Source organism: Scyliorhinus torazame, chromosome 12 (genome assembly GCF_047496885.1).
Source record: "Scyliorhinus torazame isolate Kashiwa2021f chromosome 12, sScyTor2.1, whole genome shotgun sequence".
NCBI lineage: Eukaryota > Metazoa > Chordata > Chondrichthyes > Carcharhiniformes > Scyliorhinidae > Scyliorhinus > Scyliorhinus torazame.
In genome coordinates, this window is record NC_092718.1 from 74,555,039 (window position 1) to 74,577,417 (window position 22,379).

General features: G+C 52.4%; 2 protein-coding genes across 2 annotated transcripts in view; one reads left to right on the forward strand and one right to left on the reverse strand.

Annotated features, from left to right (window-relative positions):
• tmem147 (transmembrane protein 147) overlaps window positions 1–14,637 on the forward strand; it is a 29,813-nt gene extending 15,176 nt beyond the window's left edge. Inside the window, exons 4-7 of the mRNA XM_072468875.1 lie at window positions 652–788; window positions 1,949–2,033; window positions 9,543–9,664; window positions 14,133–14,637. Of these exons, the coding sequence (XP_072324976.1) occupies window positions 652–788; window positions 1,949–2,033; window positions 9,543–9,664; window positions 14,133–14,253 (465 nt within the window). The 3' untranslated portion in view covers window positions 14,254–14,637. The remainder of the gene's footprint in view (window positions 1–651; window positions 789–1,948; window positions 2,034–9,542; window positions 9,665–14,132) is intronic.
• A 1,803-nt stretch (window positions 14,638–16,440) lies between these two features.
• The window catches only part of LOC140386485 (potassium-transporting ATPase alpha chain 1), a 92,005-nt gene continuing 86,066 nt past the window's right edge, over window positions 16,441–22,379 (reverse strand). The window contains exons 20-23 of the mRNA XM_072468874.1: window positions 21,902–22,035; window positions 20,465–20,566; window positions 17,895–17,986; window positions 16,441–17,161 (exon numbers count right to left, since the gene is read on the reverse strand). Coding sequence (XP_072324975.1) covers window positions 17,133–17,161; window positions 17,895–17,986; window positions 20,465–20,566; window positions 21,902–22,035 — 357 coding nt within the window. The 3' untranslated portion in view covers window positions 16,441–17,132. The remainder of the gene's footprint in view (window positions 17,162–17,894; window positions 17,987–20,464; window positions 20,567–21,901; window positions 22,036–22,379) is intronic.

Consider the following 22,379-nt stretch of genomic DNA (forward strand, 5'->3'; position numbering starts at 1 on the left):
TTATTGTACCTGTCCTGGGAGTGTTTGATGGGGACAGTGTGGAGGGAGCTTTACTCTGTATCTATCCCCGTGCTGTACCTGTCCTGTGAGTGTTTGATGGGGACAGTGTGGAGGGAGCTTTACTCTGTATCTAACCCCGTGCTGTACCTGTCCTGGGAGTGTTTGATGGGGACAGTGTGGAGGGAGCTTTACTCTGTATCTATCCCCGTGCTGTACCTGCCCTGGGAGTGTTTGATGGGGACAGTGTAGAGGAAGCTTTACTCTGTATCTAATCCCGTGCTGTACCTGTCCTGGGAGTGTTTGATGGGGACAGTGTGGAGGGAGCTTTACTCTGTATCTAACCCCGTGCTGTACCTGTCCTGGGAGTGTTTGATGGGGACAGTGTGGAGGGAGCTTTACTCTGTATCTATCCCCGTGCTGTACCTGCCCTGGGAGTGTTTGATGGGGACAGTGTAGAGAGAGCTTTACTCTGTATCTAACCCCGTGCTGTATCTGTCCTGGGAGTGTTTGATGGGGACAGTGTAGAGGGAAGTTTATTTATTTTGTTGGGGATGTGGGTGATGAAATAGAATTTTGCTATTGTGTGTTTAAGGATTGCAGAATCGATAATTATGAAAATTAAATGACTGATTTTTAAAAATTCATGCCCAGGAATTCATGAAATCGACGGTGGACCTGGCCGATTTGGTGGGACTTCACTTGGTGATGTCGAAGAATGCTGGTAAAGGTGAATACAAGATAATGGTGGCGGCCATGGGCTGGTCCACTGCGGAGCTCATCATGTCCAGGTGAGGCGGTGTGTCAGGATCGAGTGCTGACTCAGGCCTACCCTATCGGAATCTCCTGTCCTGGGGCAAGGTCCGGCGCGGGATGCAAGCAGCGGAGCCAGTGTTGTCCACAGGAGCAGTATTGCGACACGGGCGGAGGAGTCCCCGGTGTTGAGGCACGGGCGGAGGAGTCCCTGGTGTTGAGGCACGGGCGGAGGAGGCCCCGGTGTCGTGGCACGAGCGGGGGAGTCCTCGGTGTTGAGGCATGGGTGGAGGAGTCCCCGGTGTCGAGGCACGAGCGGGGGAGTCCCCGGTGTTGAGGCACCGGCGGAGGAGTCCCCGGTGTTGAGGCACGGGCGGAGGAGTCCCCGGTGTTGAGGCACGGGCGGAGGAGTCCCCGGTGTTGAGGCACGGGCGGAGGAGTCCCCGGTGTTGAGGCACGGGCGGAGGAGTCCCCGGTGTTGAGGCACGGGCGGAGGAGTCCCCGGTGTTGAGGCACGGGCGGAGGAGTCCCCGGTGTTGAGGCACGGGCGGAGGAGTCCCCGGTGTTGAGGCACGGGCGGAAGAGTCCCCGGTGTTGAGGCACGGGCGGAGGAGTCCCCGGTGTTGAGGCACGAGCGAAGGAATCCCCGGTGTCGAGGCACGGGCGGAGGAGTCCCCGGTGTCGAGGCACGGGCGGAGGAGTCCCCGGTGTCGAGGCACGGGCGGAGGAGTCCCCGGTGTGGAGGCACGAGCGGAGGAATCCCCGGTGTCGAGGCACGGGCGGAGGAGTCCCCGGAGTCGAGGCACGAGCGGAGGAGTCCTCGGTGTCGAGGCACGAGCAGGGGAGTCCCCAGTGTCGACGCACGGGCAGAGGAGTCCCCGGTGTTGAGGCACGGGCGGAGGAGTCCCCGGTGTGGAGGCACGGGCGGAGGAGTCCCCGGTGTGGAGGCACGGGCGGAGGAGTCCCCGGTGTTGAGGCACGGGCGGAGGAGTCCCCGGTGTGGAGGCACGGGCGGAGGAGTTCCCGGTGTGGAGGCACGGGCGGAGGAGTCCCTGGTGTTGAGGCATGGGTGGAGGAATCCCCGGTGTGGAGGCACGGGCGGAGGGATCCCCGATATTGAGACACACGGGCAGGGGGGAGGGTTAATACATGGATTTGCCGTATTCCGGTTTATTAATGCCCCCTTCCTGTTTTCCAGATGTATCCCCCTGTGGGTTGGTGCCAGAGGGATCGAGTTTGACTGGAAGTACATTCAGATGAGCTTCGACTCCAACATCAGTTTGGTAAAGAACTGCACTCTCACATTTTCACGAGGAGCCTCTGTCGCTCTCGTTCACTCCCCCTCAGTCATATTCTTACTTCTACGGGGCGGCACGTGGCACAGTGGTTAGCATTGCTGCCTACGGTACTGAGGACCCGGGTTCGAATCCTGGCCCTGGGTCACTGTCCGTGTGGAGTTTGCACATTCTCCCCGTGTCTGCACATATATTGTATATGCCTTTAATTGGAAACAAAAATTATTGGGTACTCTTAAGTTTAAAGAAAAAATATATATTTATTCTTCTACTACTGGGACCTTGGATTCAAGTCGCATTACATTCACCCCCAACGTCTGGCCTTGACTTGCGAAATCCAACCAACTATCCTGGCTTGAGACAATTTACACCTCTTTAATCTGTGATTAGCCCCCTCTTCAGTCTCTCCATCTGGACCTGTAAAGTCTTAATTACCTGCAAAGACTCGCATTCATAGTATCGTCTTGCATCATTGACTTTGTCTATATATGTGTTTCTGGAACCCACCTCTTCATTCTCTTGAGGAAGGAGCTGCACTCCGAAAACTAGTGATTCGAAACAAACCTGTTGGACTTTAACCTGGTGTTGTAAGACTTCTTCCTGTGCTCACCCCAGTCCAACGCCGGCATCTCCACATTATACTTAGACTACCACAGCCTCCTTCCCGGTATCGAGCTCTCACTCACCCTTTCAGACGCACTTTCTTGCACTCCAGGAAGTTGTGTGCAGATAGGAGCGGGAAGCTACAAAGGAAAAGAGATTAAGTGACCAGGCAGAACAGGAGGCTAAAGTTCAGTTAGAACAGAAGAAGGCCCATTCAGACCTCCCCGCCCCCCCCCCCGGAGCTTGTTGCATAGAAACAAGAGGGGGGGCTATTCGTCACCTCAAGCCTGTTACACAGGAACAGGAGGCCCATTCATCCCCTCAAGCCTGTACACAGGAATGGGATGAGGCCCATTTATCCCCTTCGAACCATGTACACAGGAACCGGTGGAGGCCCATTCATCTCCCTCAAGCCTGTTAGACAGGAGGAGGCGGAGGCCCATTCAGCCCCTTGAACCACTTACACAGGAACATGAGGCACGGTAGCCTAGTAGTTAGCACTGCGGCTTCACAGCGCCAATGTCCCAAATTCGGTTCCCGGCTTGGGTCACTGTCTGTGCGGAGTCTGCACATTCTCCCCGTGCCTGCATGTATTTCCCCCCACAAGTCCTGAAAGATGTGCTTGTTAGGTGAATTGGACATTCTAAATTCGCCCTCAATATACTCGAACAGACACCGGAGTCTGGCGACTAGTGTTATGGGCCAGGGCTTACAGAACACCAAAGTGTATCATGGAGTTCACCTGGCCCACGACGTTTAATAGATTGTGGTATGGGGAGCATAAGGGCCTACTTTACAGGTGTGATTCAACAGAGATCTAAAATATTTTTAAAGCAAAGCCATGTTTATTTATGAATCCAGTTAACACTTTATAAACCCACAGTAAATATCTTAACAAGTATCAACACCAATAACCCCCACAAATACAATATTCTGTAAGTAACCCTTCATAACTTTCCTAACAACATCCATATGTTGAACCGTTTTTACAGAAAGACAGCAGGTGTAAATTCTCTACAGAAACAGGTATTACTCTGAAATCCTCAAATGATCTGGAGACAGTCTTTAGATTGCAGAGAGAGATCCTTATACAACTGCTTGCTTTGCCTGCAGCTACCCAGCTCTGAAAGCGAAACTAAAATACACTAGCTGCCTGCTCAAAAACGAAAGTGAAAGACAACCAGCCTAGCTCCACCCACACTCTGACATCACTGCAGCTATTTGATAAACACCCATTTCTTAAAGGTACTCTCACATGACAACTAGGAATTTTCATAGTAACTTCATTGCAGTATGCAGTGCGAGTGTAAGCCTACTTGTGACAATAATAAAGATTATACAAGGCCCATGCAGCACCCATCACACAGGAAAAGGAGGAGAGTCATTCAGCCTCCCTCAAGCCTGTTGCACATGAGCAGAAGGAGGCTCAGTCAGCCTGCTCGAGCCTGTTGCACATTAATTATTTCACAGGAACAGGAGGAGGTACAGTCAGGCCTTTCAAACCACTCACAAAGGAACAGGAGGTCCATTCGCCCCCTCCACACAGGAACAATAGGAGACCTATTCAATATCCTTGAGCCTGTTGCACATGAAAGAGGAAGGCTCATTCAGCCCCCTCAAATTTGTTACACAGGAACAGAAGGAGGCCAATTCAGTCCCCTTGAGCCTGTTACACAGGAACAGGAGGAGGCCCATTCAGTCCCCTTGAGCCTGTTACACAGGAACAGGAGGAGGCCAATTCAGTCCCCTTGAGCCTATTACACAGGAACAGGAGGCCCATTCAGTCCCCTTGAGCCTGTTACACAGGAACAGGAGGAGGCCCATTCAGTCCCCTTGAGCCTGTTACACAGGAACAGGAGGAGCCAATTCATGCCCCCTTGAGCCTGTTACACAGGAACAGGAGGAGGCCCATTCAGCCCCCTTGAACTGTTACACAGGATCAGGCAGAGGGCCATTCAGATCCCTCGAGCCTGTTACAGGAGGAGGACCATTCAGGTCTCTCGAACCACTTACACAGGAACAGGAGGCGACCTATTCAAGCCCCTTGAGCCTGTTCCACATAAACAGAGGGAGGCTCATTCAGCCCCCCTCAAATCTGTTACACAGGAACAGAAGGAGGCCGATTCAGTTCCCTTGAGTCTGTTACACAGGAACAGGAGGAAGCCCATTCAGCCCCTCTCAAGCCTGTTGTACAGGGACAGAAGGAGGCCCACCCAGCCCCCTTGAGCCTGTTACCCAGTCACAGGAGGAGGCCCATTTAGGCCCCTTGATGCTGTTACATAAGAATAGGAGGAGGCCCATTCAGCCCACTCGAGCCTGTTACACAGGAACAGGAGGAGGCCCATTTAGGCCCCTCGATGCTATTACATAAGAATAGGAGGAGGCCCATTCAGCCCACTCGAGCCTGTTACACAGGAACAGGAGGAGGTCCATTCAGGCTTCTCAAACCACTTACACGAACAGGAGGACCATTCAGCCCCCTCCACACAGGAACAGGAGGAGACCCAGTCAATCCCCTTGAGCCTGTTACACAGGAACAGGAGGAAGTCCATTCAGCCCCCCTCAAGCCTGTTGCACATGAACAGAAGGAGGCCCATTTAGGCCCTTTGATACTGTTACACATGAATAGGAGGAGGCCCATTCAGCCCACTCGAGCTTGTTACACAAGAACGGGAGGAGGTCCATTCAGCCCCCCTGAGCCTATTACACATGAACAGGAGAAAGCCCAGTCAGCCCCATCAAGCCTCCATCCCACACCAGGATGGCCTGAGAGCTCTTTGCTTCTTTCTCGAAAAGAGGCCTGGACAATTCCCATCCACCACTATTCTCCTCCGCCTGGCTGCACTTGTTCTATCTCTCAACAATTTCTCTTTTAACTCATCCCATTTTCTCCAAATCAAAGGTGTAGTAATGGTACCCGCATGGGTCCTAGCTACGCTTGCCTTTTTATGCGGTATATGGAACATTCTTTGTTCCAGACCTACCCGGGTCCCCTCCAACAACTCCTTTACCGATACATTGATGACTATTTTGGAGCCACTTCATGCTCTCGTCCGGACCTTGAAAAATTCATCAACTTCGCTTCCAGTTTCCACCCCTCCATCACTTTCACCTGGTACTTAGATCATAGAATTTACAGTGCAGAAGGAGGCCATTCGGCCCATCGAGACTGCACCGGCTCTTGGAAAGAGCACCCTACCCAAGGTCAACACCTCCACCCTATCCCCATAACCCAGTAACCCCACCCAACACTAAGGGCAATTTTGGACACGAAGGGCAATTTATCATGGCCAATCCACCTAACCTGCACATCTTTGGACTGTGGGAGGAAACCGGAGAACCCAGAGGAAACCCACGCACACACGGGAAGGATGTGCAGACTCCGCACAGACAGTGACCCAAGGCGGAATCAAACCTGGGACCCTGGAGCTGTGAAGCAATTGTGCTATCCACAGTGCTACCGTGCTGCCCAGACACTTCCCGTCCCTTCTTTGATCTTTCTGTCTGCATTTCCGACAATAGACGATCTACTAATATCCACTACAAGGCCACTGACCCCCACAGCTATCTGGACTACAGCTCTTCGCACCCTACACCCTGTAAGGACTCCATCCCTTTCTCTCAACTGCTTCGCCTCCGTCGCATTTGTTTCGATGATGCCACTTTCCAAAATGGTGCTTCGAAAATGTGTTCCTTCTTCCTCAACCGTGATTTCCCACCTACAGTTGTTGACAGAGCCCTCAACAGTGTGCGGTCCATCTCCCCCGCCACTACCCTCGCCCCCTCCCCTCCCTCCCAGAACAAGGATAGAGTCCCCCTTGTTCTCACATTTCATCCCACCAGTCTCCGTATGCAAAGCAAAATCCTCCGCCATTTCCGCTAACTCCCGCGTGATGCCACCACCAAACACATCTTCTCTTCACTCCCTCTGTCAGCATTCCACAGAGAGACCGTTCCCTCCGAGATAACCTAGTCCACTCCTCCACCATACCCAGTACCTCCCCCATCACCCATGGCACCGTCCCATGCAATCACAGAAGGTGTAACACCTGCCCCTTTAACACTTCCATGCTTAACATCCCAGGCCCAAAACACTCATTCCAGGTTAAGCAGCGTTTAACTTGCACCTCTTTCAATCTGGTCTATTGCATTCGCTGCTCCCAATGTGGTCTCTATATCGGAGAGACTAAACGCAGACTGGGTGATCACTTTGCTGAGGTCTGTGCGCATTCAGGTCCTTGACCTTCCCGTTACTTGCCATTTTAACAAAAGACCCTGCTCCCATGCCCACATGTCTGCCTTGGCCTGTTGCAGTGTTCCAGTGAGGCTCAACGCAAACTGGAGGAACAACATCTCATCTTTTGGTTAGGCACGCTACAGCCTTCCGGTCTCCACATCGAATTCAACAACTTCAGATGATTAGCTCTACCCCACCTCGACCCATTTGTTTTCATTCCATTTCATTTTAAATGTCTTTTACCATTTCTTTCTTTCTTGTCTTTCTTAATATATATTTAAACCCTCCCCATCTTATCCACCTTTCCTTACCCTTTCTCCCCTTTGCTTCCCCCTTCCGTGGGCAGCACGGTAGCATAGTGGTTAGCACAGTTTCTTCACAGCTCCAGGGTCCCAGGTTCGACTCCCGGCTGGGTCACTGCTGCGGGGTCTGCACGTTCTCCCCATGTCTGCGTGGGTTTCCTCCGGGTGCTCCGGTTTCCTCCCACAGTCCAAAGATGTGCGGGTTAAGTGGATTGGCCATGCTAAATTGCCCTTGGTGTCCAAAACGTGTTAAGCGTGGGTTACTGGGTTATGGGGATAGGGTAGATACGTGGGCTTCAGTAGGGTGCTCTTCGTAAGGGCTGGTGCAGACTCGATGGACCAAATGGCCTCCTTCTGCACTGTAAATTCTATGATTCTCTCTCTCCCCGCCCCCCCCACATCTACATCTGTCACAGTTTACCCGCTGATGTTAGTTTCTCTGCTGTTTGGCCTTTCACACCTTTTGTTCTCTGTGGGGACTGCTATTTGCACTCTTTTCCCTTGGTTTCTGTGGCTAATACCACCCGTTTCCCTCGGTTTCTGTGGCTATGACTCATCTTTCATTCTCACTCCACAGTATAAATATTTCCCACTCTTTCTGTCTGTTACCTTTGACAAAGAGTCATTGGACTCGAAACGTTAGCTCTTTTCTCTCCCTACAAATGCTGCCAGACCTGCTGCGATTTTCCAGCATTTTCTCTTTCATTGCTCTTTCCAAGGGCATGTACAGATTTGAAGAGCCGAATGATCCCCAACTGCACTAAATTTCATGATTCTGCCGCACATGAACAGGGAGAGGCCGATTCAGCTCCCCTCGAGCCTGTTGCACATGAACAGACAAAGGCCTATTCAGCCTACTCGAGCCTGTTGCACATGAACAGGAGGAGGCCCATCCAGCCCCCTCGAGCCTGTTACACAGGAACAGGAAGTCCATTCAGCCCCTCCACACAGGAACAGGAGGCAGCCCTTTCAACCCTCTCAGGCCTGTTACACAGGAGCAGAAGGAGACCCACTCAGCCTCCTTGAGCTTGTTGCACTGGAAAAGAAGGAGGGCCATTCAGCCCCCTTGAGCCTGTTGCACTGGAAAAGAAGGGGGGCCATTCAGCCCCCTTGAGCCGGTTGCACTGGAAAAGAAGGTGGCCTAGTCAGCCCTCCCTCCAGTCTGTTGCACATGCACAGGAGGAGGCCCATTCAGCCCCCTCCAGCCTGTTACACAGCAACAAAGGAGCAACAGGAGAAGGGCCATTCAGGACCCCTCAACCCATTTACACAGGAACAGGAGACGGCCCAATCAGCTCCCTCCACACAGGAGCAGGAGGAAGCCCATTCGGCCCCTCTCCAGCCTGTTCCACTATTTAATGAGACCATGACTGACCTGTATCCTAACTTAATCCATCCTCAATGGCTCCACATCCCTCAAATTTCCGTGACTGGTATAAAAACCTGTCCCTAATTGAAAATCATTCACTGACCACCTCCCCTCACAACCTCTGTCGGAGGACATTCCCTCAAGTGGAGATCTAACTCGTTCATGAAGACATACAATGTTTTGGCTTCAACTATGGCCTGTGATAACAAATTCAACAGGCTGATCACTCTCTGGGTGAAGACATTTTTCCTCATCTCTGTCCTAAATGGTCTACCCCGTATCCTCAGACTGTGACCCCTGGTTCTGGACACCCCCACCATCAGGAACATCTGTCCTGTATCTACCCTGTCCAGTCCTGTTAGAATTTTATAGATTTCTATGAGATCCCCTCTAATTCTTCTGATCTCCAGCGAATACAATCCTGGCCAACTCGATCCCTTCTCTTATGTCAGGCATGCCATCGCCGGAATCTGTAAACCTTCGCTGCACTCCCTCTATAACAGGAACACCCTTCCTCAGATAAGGAGACCAAAACTGCACCAAAATTCCAGGTGTGGCCTCACCAAGGCCCCGTGTCGTAGAAAACAAGTAAACTGGTGGGAATGTTAGCAAGCAGCATCTGCCCATGTCCGAGGGAACAGGAACAGACAACACAGTCGACCATAAGTCATGGGAGCAGAAGTAGGCCATTCGGCCCATTGAGTCTGCCCGCCATTCAATGAGATCATAACTGATGACATAATCCTCAACTACTTTTACGCCTTATCCCTGTAACCCTTGATTCCCTCACTGATTACAAATCTGCCTTGAACATACATTTTTAAAAGAAATTTTGGGATTGAGCCAGTGAAGCCCACATCCCACGGCAGAATCAATTTTTTAAAAGCTCATGGTTTATCTGTTATGTTGACATGCTCCCAGCATTTCTTCTCAAGGTGAATTTGTGTCCTTCTCTCACCCCCTCCCCTCTTTCCCCCCCTCCCCAGGTTCATTATATCACCATGGCAGGACTGGTCTGGATGTTCTCTCGTTACGACCTCCCGAGGCACTATCGTCTGCCCATTGCGGTTCTCCTTGGTCTCAGTGTCTACAAAGCTTTCCTCATGGAGTAAGTCTGTGCGCAGCCACACTGGAGCGCAGGCGAAGCCTGCCTGTGCGAATCCCGTGCTTACCTGTCTGTGAGCATCTGTCAAAGTGCAGGGTGTCTGTGCGTCGGGGGGTGTTTGCATGGGCGGAGGGAGTGACTGCGGTGTCTGTGCATGAGGGGGAGGGAGTGGTGGGGAGTACATTGACAATTGTACATCAATAAATAGTGATTGGTTACAGTGCGAAACAAGGGCCAAACAGGAGCAGCATAGGGCGTCGTGAATAGTGTTTTTACAGGGAACAGCTTAGTCTGAGGGGGAGTCGTTGAGGAGTCTTGCAGCTGAGAGGAAGAAGCTGTTCCTATGTCTGGATGTACGGGTCTTCAGACTTCTGTACCTTCTGCCTGATGGAAGGGTTTGGAAGAAGGCAATGCCTGGGTGTGAGGGGTCTCTGACAATGCTGTCTGCCTTCCTGAGGCAGCGGGAGGTGTAGACAGAATCAATGGGAGGATGGCAAGCTTGTGTGATGCGCTGGGCTGAGTTCACCAGATCTGCAGTTTCTTGCGATCTTGGGCCGAGCAGTTGCCAAACCAAGCTGTGATGCAGCCGGATAGGATGCTCTCTATCGCACATTTGTGAGAGTCAATGCAGACATGTCGAATTTTATTGGCTTCCGTAGGAAGTAGAGACGTTGTTGGGCTTTCTTGACTGTTGTATCACCGTGAGTGGACCAGGACAGACTGTTGGTGATGGTGACCCCCAGGAACCTAAAGCTATCAACCATCTCCACTTCGGAGCCATTGATGTAGCCATAGACGTGTGTGTATAGGGAGTAGAGTAGAGGACTGAGCACATATCCTTGCGGGGTCCCGGTGTTGAGGACTATTGTGGAGGAGGTGCTGTTACCTATCCTGACAGATTGCGGTCTGTGGTGAGGAAGTCGAGGATCCAGCCGCATAGGGAGGGGTCAAGTTCAAGGTTGCAGAATTTGGTTATTAGTCTTGTCGGGATAATGGTGTTGAAGGTGGAGCTTTAGTCTATGAACAGCAGACTGATGTCGGTGTCCTAGTTGTTGAGGTGTTCAGGGAGTGATGGGGCGTCCGTGCGAGAGCTAGTGGAGGGAGTGACGGGATGTCTGTGCACGGGGGGGTGGAGGGAGTGACGGGACGTCCGTACGGAGTTGGGGGAGGGTGGGAGTGATGGGAAGCCCGTGTGAGAGGGTGGAGGGAGTGACGGGACGTCCGTGCGTGTGTGGAGGAAGTGACGGGATGTCCGTGCGAGGGGGGTGGAGGGAGTGATGGGGAGTCGGGGCGGGAACGGTGTGGTGGGAGCGTGGGGGGAAGGAGTGGTGGGGGGCAATGGTGTGGACATCCGCCTGTGGGGGAGGGAGGTGTGTCCATGTGTGGGGGGAAGAGAGTGACGGGGTGGGATTGTAATAATAATAGGTTTCATTAGTGTCACAAGTAGGCTTACATTAACACTGCAATGAAGTTACTGTGAAAATCCCCGAGTCACCACACTCCAGCGCCTGTTCGGGTGCACTGAAGGAGAATTCAGAATGTCCAATTCACCAGCAGCATGTCTTTCCGGATTTGTGGGAGGAAACCGGAGCTTACGGAGGAAACCCACGCACACACTGGGAGAACGTACAGACTCCGCACAGACAGTGACTCAAGCCGGGAATCATACCTTGGTCCCAGGTGCTGTGAAGCAACTGTGTGGGCGTCCGTGTGTGGCAGAAGGAGTCACGGGGGTGTGTGGTTGTCCGTGTGGGGGGGTGTGAGGGCGGGAGTGTGGGTGTCCATGTGTGGGGGTTAGGGCCTAAGTGACAGGCATGCGATGTGTGCGAGTGGACATCCGTGTGTGGGGGCGGTTTGTGTACACGTGTGTTCGGGCAGGAGGGGCGGGGATGTAATAATAATAATAATCGCTTATTGTCACAAGTAGGCTTCAATGAAGTTACTGTGAAAAGCCCCTTGTCGCCTCATTCCGCCGCCTGTTCGGGAAGGTCGGTACGGGAATTGAACCCGCGCTGCTGGTCTTTTCCTGCATTACAAGCCAGCTGTTTAGCCCACTGTGCAGGGGGGTGGGGGGGGGGGGAGGCGTGAGAGTGATGAGGGCGTGTACGTGTGGGTGACTGTGTGTAGGGGGAGGGGGTGTAGGTGTCCGTGTGGGAGAAGAAAGAGGCTGAGGTGTGTGGGGGTGGATCTCTGGCTCTCTGCGCCAGCAAACAGCACGGGGTTCAGCATGGGGATCCTATGTAGCTGTGTCTCCTACATGTGACTGACCAAATTCTCTGTCTGCCTCTCTCTCTTTCTCTTTCTGTCTCTCCCTCCCTCTCTTTGTCTCTCTCTTCCTCCCTCTCCATCTGTCTCTCCCTCCCTCCCTCGCTGTCTGTCTCTTCCCCCCTCCCTCTGTCTGTCCCTCCTTCCCTCTCTGTCTTCTCCCTCCCTCTCTGCCTCTCTCTCCCTCCCTATCTGTCTGTCCCTCCTTCCCTCTCTGTCTTCTCCCTCCCTCTCTGTCTGTCTCTCCCTCTCTGTCTGTCTCTCCCTCCCTATCTGTCTCTCCCTCCCTATCTGTCTCTCCCTCCCTATCTGTCTCTCCCTCCCTATCTGTCTCTCCCTCCCTATCTGTCTCTCCCTCCCTATCTGTCCCTCCCTACCTGTCTCTCCCTCCCTATCTGTCTCTCCCTCCCTATCTGTCTGTCTCTCCCTCCCTATCTATCTGTCTCTCCCTCCCTATCTATCTGTCTCTCCCTCCCTATCTGTCTGTCTCCCTCCCTATCTACCTGCCTCTGCCTCCCTCCCTATCTATCTGTCTCTCCCTCCCTCCCTATCTGTCTGTCTCTCCCTCCCTCCCTATCTGTCTGTCTCTCCCTCCCTCCCTATCTATCTGTCTCTCCCACCCTCTCTGACCATCCCTCCCTGTCTGTCTGTCTCCCTCCCTCCCTGTCTCCCTCCCTCCCTGTCTGTCTGTCTCTCTGTCTGTCTCTCTCTGCCTGTCTCTCTCTGCCTGTCTCTCTCTGCCTGTCTCTCTCTGCCTGTCTCTCTCTGCCTGTCTCTCTCTGCCTGTCTCTCTCTGCCTGTCTCTCCCTGCCTGTCTCTCCCTGCCTGTCTCTCCCTGCCTGTCTCTCCCTGTCTGTCTCTCTCTGAATGTCTGTCTCTCCCTGTCTGTCTCTCCTGTCTGCCTGTCTCTCCCTCTCTATCTGTCTCTCCCTCGCTGTCTGTCTCTTCCCCCCTTCCTCTCTGTCTGTCCCTCCTTCCCTCTCTGTCTTCTCCCTCCCTCTCTGTCTGTCTCTCCCTCCCTATCTATCTGTCTCCCTCCCTATCTATGTCTCCCTCCCTATCTATGTGTCTCCCTCCCTCCCTATCTATCCCTCCGCCTCTGTCCATCCATCTGTCTATCCCTCCCTCTCTGTCTGTCTCTCCCTCCCTCTCTGTCTGTCTCTCCCTCCCGCTCTGTCTGTCTCTCCCTCCCTCCCTCTCTGTCTCTCCCTCCCTCTCTGTCTCTCCCTCCCTCTCTGTCTGTCTCTCCCTCTCTCTGTCTGTCTCTCCCTCCCTCTCTGTCTGTCTCTCCCTCCCTCGCTCTCTGTCTCTTCCTCCCTCCCTCCTTCCCTCTCCCTCTCTCCCTCCCTCTCTCGCTGTCTCTCCCTCCTTCTCTGCTTGTCTCTCCCTCCCTCTCTGTCTGTGTCTCCCTCCCTCCCTGTCTGTCTCCCTCCCTGTCTGTCTCCCTCCCTGTCTGTCTCCCTCCCTGTCTGTCTCCCTCCCTGTCTGTCTCCCTCCCTCCCTGTCTGTCTGTCTCTCTCTGTCTGTCTCTCTCTGCCTGTCTCTCCCTGTCTGCCTGACTCTCCTGCCTGTCTGTCTCTCCCTGCCTGTCTGTCTCTCCCTGCCTGTCTGTCTCTCCCTGCCTGTCTGTCTCTCCCTGCCTGTCTGTCTCTCCCTGCCTGTCTGTCTCTCCCTGCCTGTCTGTCTCTCCCTGCCTGTCTGTCTCTCCCTGCCTGTCTGTCTCTCCCTGCCTGTCTGTCTCTCCCTGCCTGTCTGTCTCTCCCTGCCTGTCTGTCTCTCCCTGCCTGTCTGTCTCTCCCTGCCTGTCTGTCTCTCCCTGCCTGCCTGTCTCTCCCTGCCTGCCTGTCTCTCCCTGCCTGCCTGTCTCTCCCTGCCTGCCTGTCTCTCCCTGCCTGCCTGTCTCTCCCTGTCTGCCTGTCTCTCCCTGTCTGCCTGTCTCTCCCTGTCTGCCTGTCTCTCCCTGTCTGCCTGTCTCTCCCTGTCTACCTGTCTCTCCCTGTCTATCTGTCTCTCCCTGTCTGTCTGTCTGCCTCTCCCTGTCTGTCTGCCTCTCCCTGTCTGTCTGCCTCTCCCTGTCTGTCTGCCTCTCCCTCCCTCGCTGTCTCTCTCCCCCTCTCTCACCCCTCTCTCCCTCTCTCTAACCCTCTCTGTCTCTGTCCGTCTGTTTCTGTCTCACTCTCTATCTGTCTCTCTCTCCCTTCCACAGGTCCTTTGTGCATGTTTTGCTGTTAGGCAGTTGGACCGCGCTGCTGATCAAAGCCATGGTGACTGGAGCCATTTCGCTGAGCTCCTTGATCCTCTACATTAACCTGGTACACAGCAACTGAGGACGGGGGAGCAGAGCAGCACCGAGGGAGTTGGTCCGCATCGCACCAGGCAGGTGGATGTGGCTGATTTTCAACTAAGAGATGGACAATCAGAGACTCGCTGTGAGCGGACCTTCGGCGTCGCTGACCATATCCTGAGGTGGGAAACAGTCCACTCACACACGCCAACAAGGGCTGATGACCATCTCCATGAAGGAGTGACCTGGCAATGTGACAAACTCCATACTCCCCATCCCACCCACGGTGCTGGTCCCACCAGGGTGGGGCGAGATCGCTGGAAACCATCAGGACCTGAGACCCCTGCTCGCACGAGACAGTGACCTGTATAATAATCACAGATAGAATGTATAACAGAAAATAAAACACCACCAGCTATTGACCAGATCATTCGGATTGTGCGCATTTTTCAGAATCGAGGGACAGTACAGCAAGAGGAGGAGGCTGTGAAGCCAGCGGCGTGTCAGATAACTCTGCCCTACGCAGACAGGGCAAGGGGTTAACACCGAGCTGGACAAGGCGCGGTTAACGCCAACATCAGCACATCGACAGAATGGCTGTGTCGCAGGCAAATTAAACCCAACATCGGTCACAGTGAGTTTGTCTCGTTGGTCAGGATGATTGAGCAAGTCACACGCTCGCTGGACAATAGGGATGTCTGTAGGATGGAGCGGTGGGCAGAGCGATCTGGGTGAACAAGTAGAAAAATCACTAGAGTAGTGACAAGGATGAACTGGGTCATAAATTAAAAAGACAGAGTATTGGTGCTCAATTCTCCCGGGATAGAATTCAAGTGAAAAGAACTAACTGTGTACAGCAATGTGTTCAGACTATACTTCAATTCCCATACCAGCCTCCCCGAACAGGCGCCGGAATGTGGCGACTAGGGGCTTTTCACAGTAACTTCATTGAAGCCTACTCGTGACAAGAGATTTTCATTTCATTCATGTGCACAGTTCTGGTCTCCAAATCTCTCGGTTAGACCACACAGAGCACTCTGCACAGTTCTGGTCTTCATGTAACCTCGGTTAGACCACATGGAGCACTGTTCTGGTCTCCATATCCCTTGGTTAGACCACACCTGGAGCAGTGTGCACAGTTCTAGTCTCCACATCCCTTGGTTAGACCATACTCTGAGCACTATGCACATTTCTGGTCTTCATATCCCCTCGGTTAGACCACACTGGGAGCACTGTGCACAGTTCCGGTCTCCATATCCCTTGGTTAGACCTCACTTGGAGCACTGTGCACAGTTCTGGTCTCCGTATCACCTCGGTTAGACCACACGGAGCACTGTGTATAGTTCCTGTCTCATCACACTGGGAGCATTGTGCACAGTTCTGGTTTCCATATCCCTTAGTTAGACCTCACTTGGAGCACTGCACAATTCTGGTCTCCATATCACCTTGGTTAGACCACACGGAGCGCTGTGCGCAGTTCTGGTCTCCAAATCCCTTGGTTAGACCACACGGAGCGCTGTGCACAGCTCTGGTTTCCAAATCCCTTGGTTAGACCACACAGAGCGCTGTGCACAGTTCTGGTCTCCAAATCCCTTGGTTAGACCACACAGAGCGCTGTGCACAGCTCTGGTTTCCAAATCCCTTGGTTAGACCACACGGAGCGCTGTGCACAGTTCTGGTCTCCAAATCCCTTGGTTAGACCACACAGAGCGCTATGCACAGCTCTGGTTTCCAAATCCCTTGGTTAGACCACACGGAGCGCTGTGCACAGTTCTGGTCTCCAAATCCCTTGGTTAGACCACACAGAGCGCTGTGCACAGTTCTGGTCTCCAAATCCCTTGGTTAGACCACACAGCGCTGTGCACAGTTCTGGTCTCCAAATCCCTAGGTTAGACCATACTCTGAGCATTGTACACAGTTCTGGTCTCCCTATACCTTTGTCAGACCCACACTTGGACACGTAACTATGGTCTGCATAAAACGATGAGGGCGTTGGAGACCGGGGCGAGAGTGAGAAATGAAACTAATGATTGAGCAATGATTCTTACCGCTGCCAATTTAGCACCGGCAAGTGATACATCCAGGTTATGTTCTGCACTGTCTTAACTCCCAATGTCTATCCCTCATCTTCGTTACTGATAGGAGAAAGCACACGTTTCTGAGAGACGCTAGCTCTTTGGCAAGCCCTTGTATTTAGAGCAGAATGCAAATGATACTCGAGAGACAAACAATCAGTCCAAGAATATTTAATCTTGAGTTTTCCATCGCATCAAACAATGTGTTTTAAGGACTGCGTTTGGCCACAGCCTGCCTGCTGATAGTTCTTCCCGTCCGGATCCCTGTGTTAGCTCTTGGCCCTTGGTTTTATTCTACTCCCCACCCCCTCCCTCTCCCCAGGGTGCTAATCTCACACTGGAGAAAGAGTGTGTGTGCGTGTGTGTTGGGGGCGGGGGGCACAATTTCCCAAGACAGTGACCTCCGCAATCAGCAGCAGGACCTCACCCCACTTCCCAATTTGTGCTCAACATAGGCTGGGGGCTGAGGTTGGGATCTTCCTTTGCAGTGTGAAGGGCTCAGAACCAGAGGTTTTTGACCTCAAAGGCCTGAGGAAGCTTGACTCGACATTTCTACCAACCATCTTTGCAGGTTTGCAACACTAAAAGAAAGAGACTCTTCGGTCCATCGTGTCTGTACCAGCCATCGTGCACTGATCGCATGAGGCTAATTCTGAACAAACATTCGACACCCAACATCAATGATACAGAAAATGCCACACAAAAGGGTGATAGACCTGAAGGCATAGTTAATAATTAACGTATATAAATAATTCTGCAGAAGAGATTGCCTTCACTACATTGAAGCTAAACAGCGCTGAGACATGTATTAAATCAGGACACCGATAATCATCGAGCGATAGCGTTTTCAGTAATATAGTTCCTTGTCCCACCAACCTGCAGATCAAAAAACAGAGAATTACAGAGGGCCTTGGTGAGATTTCTAGTACAAAGGGAGCTTCACTCTGTGTCTAACTCCGTGCTGTACCTGCCCTGGGATGTTTGATGGGGACAGTGTAGAGGGAGCTTTACTCTGTATCTAACCCCGTGCTGTACCTGTCCTGGGAGTGTTTGATGGGGACAGTGTAGAGGGAGCTTTACTCTGTGTCTAACTCCGTGCTGTACCTGTCCTGGGAGTGTTTGATGGGGACAGTGTAGAGGGAGCTTTACTCTGTGTCTAACTCCGTGCTGTACCTGTCCTGGGAGTGTTTGATGGGGACAGTGTAGAGGGAGCTTTACCCTGTATCTAACCCCGTGCTGTACCTGTCCTGGGAGTGTTTGATGGGGACAGTGTAGAGGGAGCTTTACTCTGTATCTAACCCCGTGCTGTACCTGTCCTGGGAGTGTTTGATGGGCACAGTGTAGAGGGAGCTTTACTCTGTATCTAACCCCGTGCTGTACCTGTCCTGGGAGTGTTTGATGGGGACAGTGTAGAGGGAGCTTTACTCTGTATCTAACCCCGTGCTGTACCTGTCCTGGGAGTGTTGATGGGTTCAGTGTAGAGGGAGATTTACTCTATCTAACCCCATGCTGTACCTGTCCTGGGAGTGTTTGATGGGGACTGTGTAGAGGGCGCTCCATGTCTCAGGAATGTTTGGATTTATTGAGAAGTGCCCATGGCTGTACTTACTTCCAGGATGCCTGCGCACTCCTAGCTTCCTGATCTCATCGTAGGCGAATATCAAGATTCCAAACGGGATTGGAACAAACCACCACTGCCCCCTGTGGGAGAACAATGCTGTGGTCAGTGTGGTGTTGACCTCCTCGCCCAGGCCCTGGCAGCAGCTCATAAGCTGAGGTGATATCGCATGACCGTACCATGGGTATTCTGTCCTTCAGAGCGAAGCCAGGGCCTGTCGCCCACTCCCGGCTCCCAGTGGGCTTTTAATCACCCTAGTACTTGCCCTCCCTGAAGCCGCTGTTTGAGATGTGCTCCTGGGACGGTAATTCCTGCCTGAATTTTTTTTATTGGAGTTACCAATTCATTTTTTTTTCCCAATTAAGGGGCAATTTAGTGTGGCCAATCCACCTACCCTGCACATCTGTGGGTTGTGGGGGTGAAACCCATGCAAACACGGGGAGAATGTGCAAACTCCACTCAGACGGTGACCCAGAGCCAGGTTCGAACCTGGGACCTCGGTGCCGTGAGACAGCCGTGCTAACCACTGTGCCACCGTGCTGCCGTTCCTGCCTTAACTTTGACCATCTCTAGCCATGGGAATTTTCACAGGAGCGATTTGCAAAACGGAATTTGACCCCAAGACGCATCAGGAGATATCAGGTCAGGCGGTGAGAAGCTCGGTCACAGAGGTCGATTTTCCAAGGAGCATCTTAAAAGAGAGAGACAGAGGGCACTGCAGATCTCAGGGCCCCACAGGCAGCTGATAGCACGTCTGCCATGGTGGAGCGATGGGAATCGGCGGGAAGGGGGGGTCTGTGGTCAGGAGGCAGGAATTGGAGCGCAGAGATCTCAGAGGGTTGTAGGGGCCGGCGTAGGTTATGGAGCTGAGGAGGGTTGTAGGTGCTGGAGGAGGTTACAGAGATGGGGAGGGCTGAGGGAAGTCACGGAGATAGGGAGGGTTGTAGCAGCTTTTTGTAAATTAATTTATGGGATGTGGATAGCGCTGGTTAGGCCCAGCATTTATTGCCTATCCCTAGTTGCCCTTCAGAAGGTGGTTGTGAGCTACCTTCTTGAACTGCTGAAGTCCCTGAGGTGTATCCACAGTGCTGTTAGGGAGGGAGATCCAGGATTTTGTCCCAGTGACGGCCGATATATTTCCAAGTGGAAGAGGTGAGGGATCTGAAGGGGAACCTCCAGGTGGTGGGGTTCCCAGGTATCTGTTGCCATTGTCCTACTAGATGGTCGTGGGTTTGGAAGGTGCTGTCTAAGAGTCCTTGGTGAGTTCCTGCAGTGTATCTTGTAGATGGTACGCACGGCTGCTACTGTGCATCTGGTGGCGAGTTTGATTGTTTGTGGACGGGGGAGCAATCAAGCGGGGCTTCTTTGCCCTGGATGGTGTCGAGCTTCTTGAGTCTTATTGGAGCTGCACTCATCCAGACAAGTAGAGAGTATTCCATTACACTCCTGACCTGTGCCTTGTAGATGGTGGACAGGCTTTCTTTTGAGGGAGGGGTGGTCTGGAAGTGACTTACTCGCCACAGGATTTCTAGCCTTTGACCTGCCCTGGTAGCCACAGTATTAATATAGCTAGTTCAGTTTCTGATCAATGGTAAACCCTCCAAGATGTTGATTGTGGGGGATTCAGCGATGGTAATGCCACTGAAAGTCAAGGGGTGATGGTTAGATCCTCTCATATAGGAAATGGTCATTGCCTGGCACTTGTGTGGCACGCATGTAACTTGCCACTTGTCAGCCCAAGCCTAGATATTGTCCAGGTCTTGCTGCATTTGAAGCTGAGATGATTGACCTCCAACCATCACAACCATCTTACTTTGTGCCAGGTATGACTCCAAACAGCAGAAAGCTTCTCTCCCCCCCCCCCCCCGATTCCCTTTGACTCCAGTTTAGCTGGGGCTACTTGATGCCTTACTTGGCCAATTGCTGCTGTGATGTCAAGGGTAGTCACTCTCATCTCTGCCATTCAGCTCTTTTGTCCATGTTTGAACCAAGACTGTAATGAGTGACACTGGTGGAGCCCAAACTGAGTGTCCGTGAGCAGATTATTGCTGAGTAAGTGCCGATGGACAACACTGTTGATGATCCCTTCCATCACTTTGCTGATGATAGAGTGGTAATTGGCTGGGTTGGATTTGTCCTGTTTTTTGTGTACAGGTCACATTTGGGCTATTTTCCACATTGCCGAGGAGATGGGGGAGGTTACAGAGATAGGGAGGGTTGTAGGAGCTGGAGCCGGTTACAGAGATAGGGAGGGGCTGGAGGAGATTACCGAGGTGGGTATGGGGATGTGAGGGATTTGAAAACAGGAATAAGAACTTTAAAAAGGAGGCGTTGTTAGTCCAGGTATCAATATAGCTCAGTGGGTGATGGGGTTGAGGTGAGAACGAGACCCAGAGTGAGATAGGACACAGGGGAGCAATTTTGGGCCAGCTGTAGCTTTCTGCAGGTGGGAGGCGATGCCAGGGTGTGGGGACAGTCACATCCAGAGGGGACTGAAAGCCGGGAGGGGTGGCAGAATACCGATCTCTCCCTGCCCCCCAGCCTCAGTTTGTTACACTTACCGAATAGGCATGAAGTTAAAAATGTTGGGCATCCCAGGGCAGTAGCACAAGAAGTTGCCAAGCAGCACTTGGAATATGATTGCCGAAAGCAGGACTTTGTTCCTGAAGGAGGAGTCACAAAACAAAACAAAATTCCGTGAGGAGAAGACTTGGGAAAACTTGGTGTATAGTAAGCAGACCATTCGGCCCATCGAGCCTGTTCTGATACCTTTGAAAGTGTGGTTGTGCCGAGTCCCACACCCCTGCCTTTCGTTCCTCATCTTAAAAAACAGGAGCAGGAGGACGGCATTTAGACCCTTAGCAGGGTAATGGATCATCTGTTGACATTGAGTTCCATGTTCACATCTAACCCGATAAGCTTAGATTCTTGTCATCTGCCTTACGAAGCACAGAGTTTCCAAAGTTTCACAGTCCACTTAAGAGAAAAATATTTCACCTCACCTTCGTGTCCTAAAAGGGTGAACCGCCAATTTTTGAAACAATGTCGTGCTTCCACACCCCCCCCCCCCCCAACCCCAGTTCTGGTTACGTGCGCAAACATCAGAGGGAAAATTCAGTGTCACACAAACGCTCCCCCTCGAGCCTGTTAAACAGGAGAAGGCCCATTCAGCCCCCACCCGAATCTGTTACAGAGGAACTGGAGGAGGCCCATTCAGCCCCCACCCGAATCTGTTACACAGGAACTGGAAGAGGCCCATTTAACCGCCTCAAGCCTGTTTACCATTCAATGTGAACCTTTGGATCACAAAATTCTCTCACATCTCAGATTTTTAATTGCTAATTGATCAGTTGTACTTTGAGGAAGAGAATCCCAGCCTTCCTCCTACCTGTGTGTAGAAAGTTTCCAAATTCCAGTCCTGGTCAGAGACTCCCCCCAACAAGTGGGAATCATTTCTGTCTATCGGCCCCTATCCGTTTTCCTTAATATCTTGAACACTTCAATCAAATCCCTCCATTTAACCTTCTAAATCCCTGGGAATACGAGGCTAGTCTTTCTTTAATCTCTCCTCGTAATTTAACCTTTGCAGTCCCGGTCTCGTTCTGGTAAAATGGACACTGCGCTCCCTCCAAGGTCAGTGATCCCTTCCTGAGGAGTCGGGCCCAGAGCTCTTCACACCGACTCCAGGTGTGGTCTGACCAGGGGCTTTTGTCTGGATGAAACACGACTTCTACCCTCTTGTTATTGCAGTCCTCCGGATAGGAAGACCAGTGTTCCGCTAGTCACTCAGATTAATCTCTGTACCTGATCACAGTGTTGGAGGCATCTGTGCATCCCAGGTCTGTTTGGATGTGCCCTGTTTCTAGCTTAGTGTTGATTTCTGTACTGAACTGTGTCTTGCTGGAAGTGTTCGTGACCCTTGTAGGGGGTGGGTTGTCCGGAGCGGGGGCGGGGGGGGGAGCGGGGATTAGGGAGGGGGTGCGTCCGCCACTTCTCACCTGAAGACACCCTGCTGAAATATGGAAAGGCGCCTGGTCTTTCTGATGAGGCAATCCGCGATCTGACACATCTCAATGCTGATGAAGAAGACGGTGTAACATGTGTACTGTTGATATCGGCGCTGCCAAAAGGTCTGAGGGAAACCAAAACATACAGTTAGAGGTAATGATTGATTTTGCCGGGTCAGAGAAAGACCCTGGAGCCTGTTGCACAGGAACAGGTGGCGCCGATTCAGTCCTCTCGAGCCTGTACACAGGAACAGGAGGAGGCCCATTCAGCCACCCTGAGACTGTTACACAGGAACAGGAAGAGGCCCATTCAGCTCCCTTGAGCCTGTTACACAGGAACAGGCCCATTCAGCCCTCTCGAGCCTGTCACACAGGAGCAGGAGGAGGTCCATTCAGCCCTCTCGAGCCTGTTACACAGGAACAGGTGGAGGGCCATTCAGCCCTCTCGAGCCTGTTACACAAGAACAGG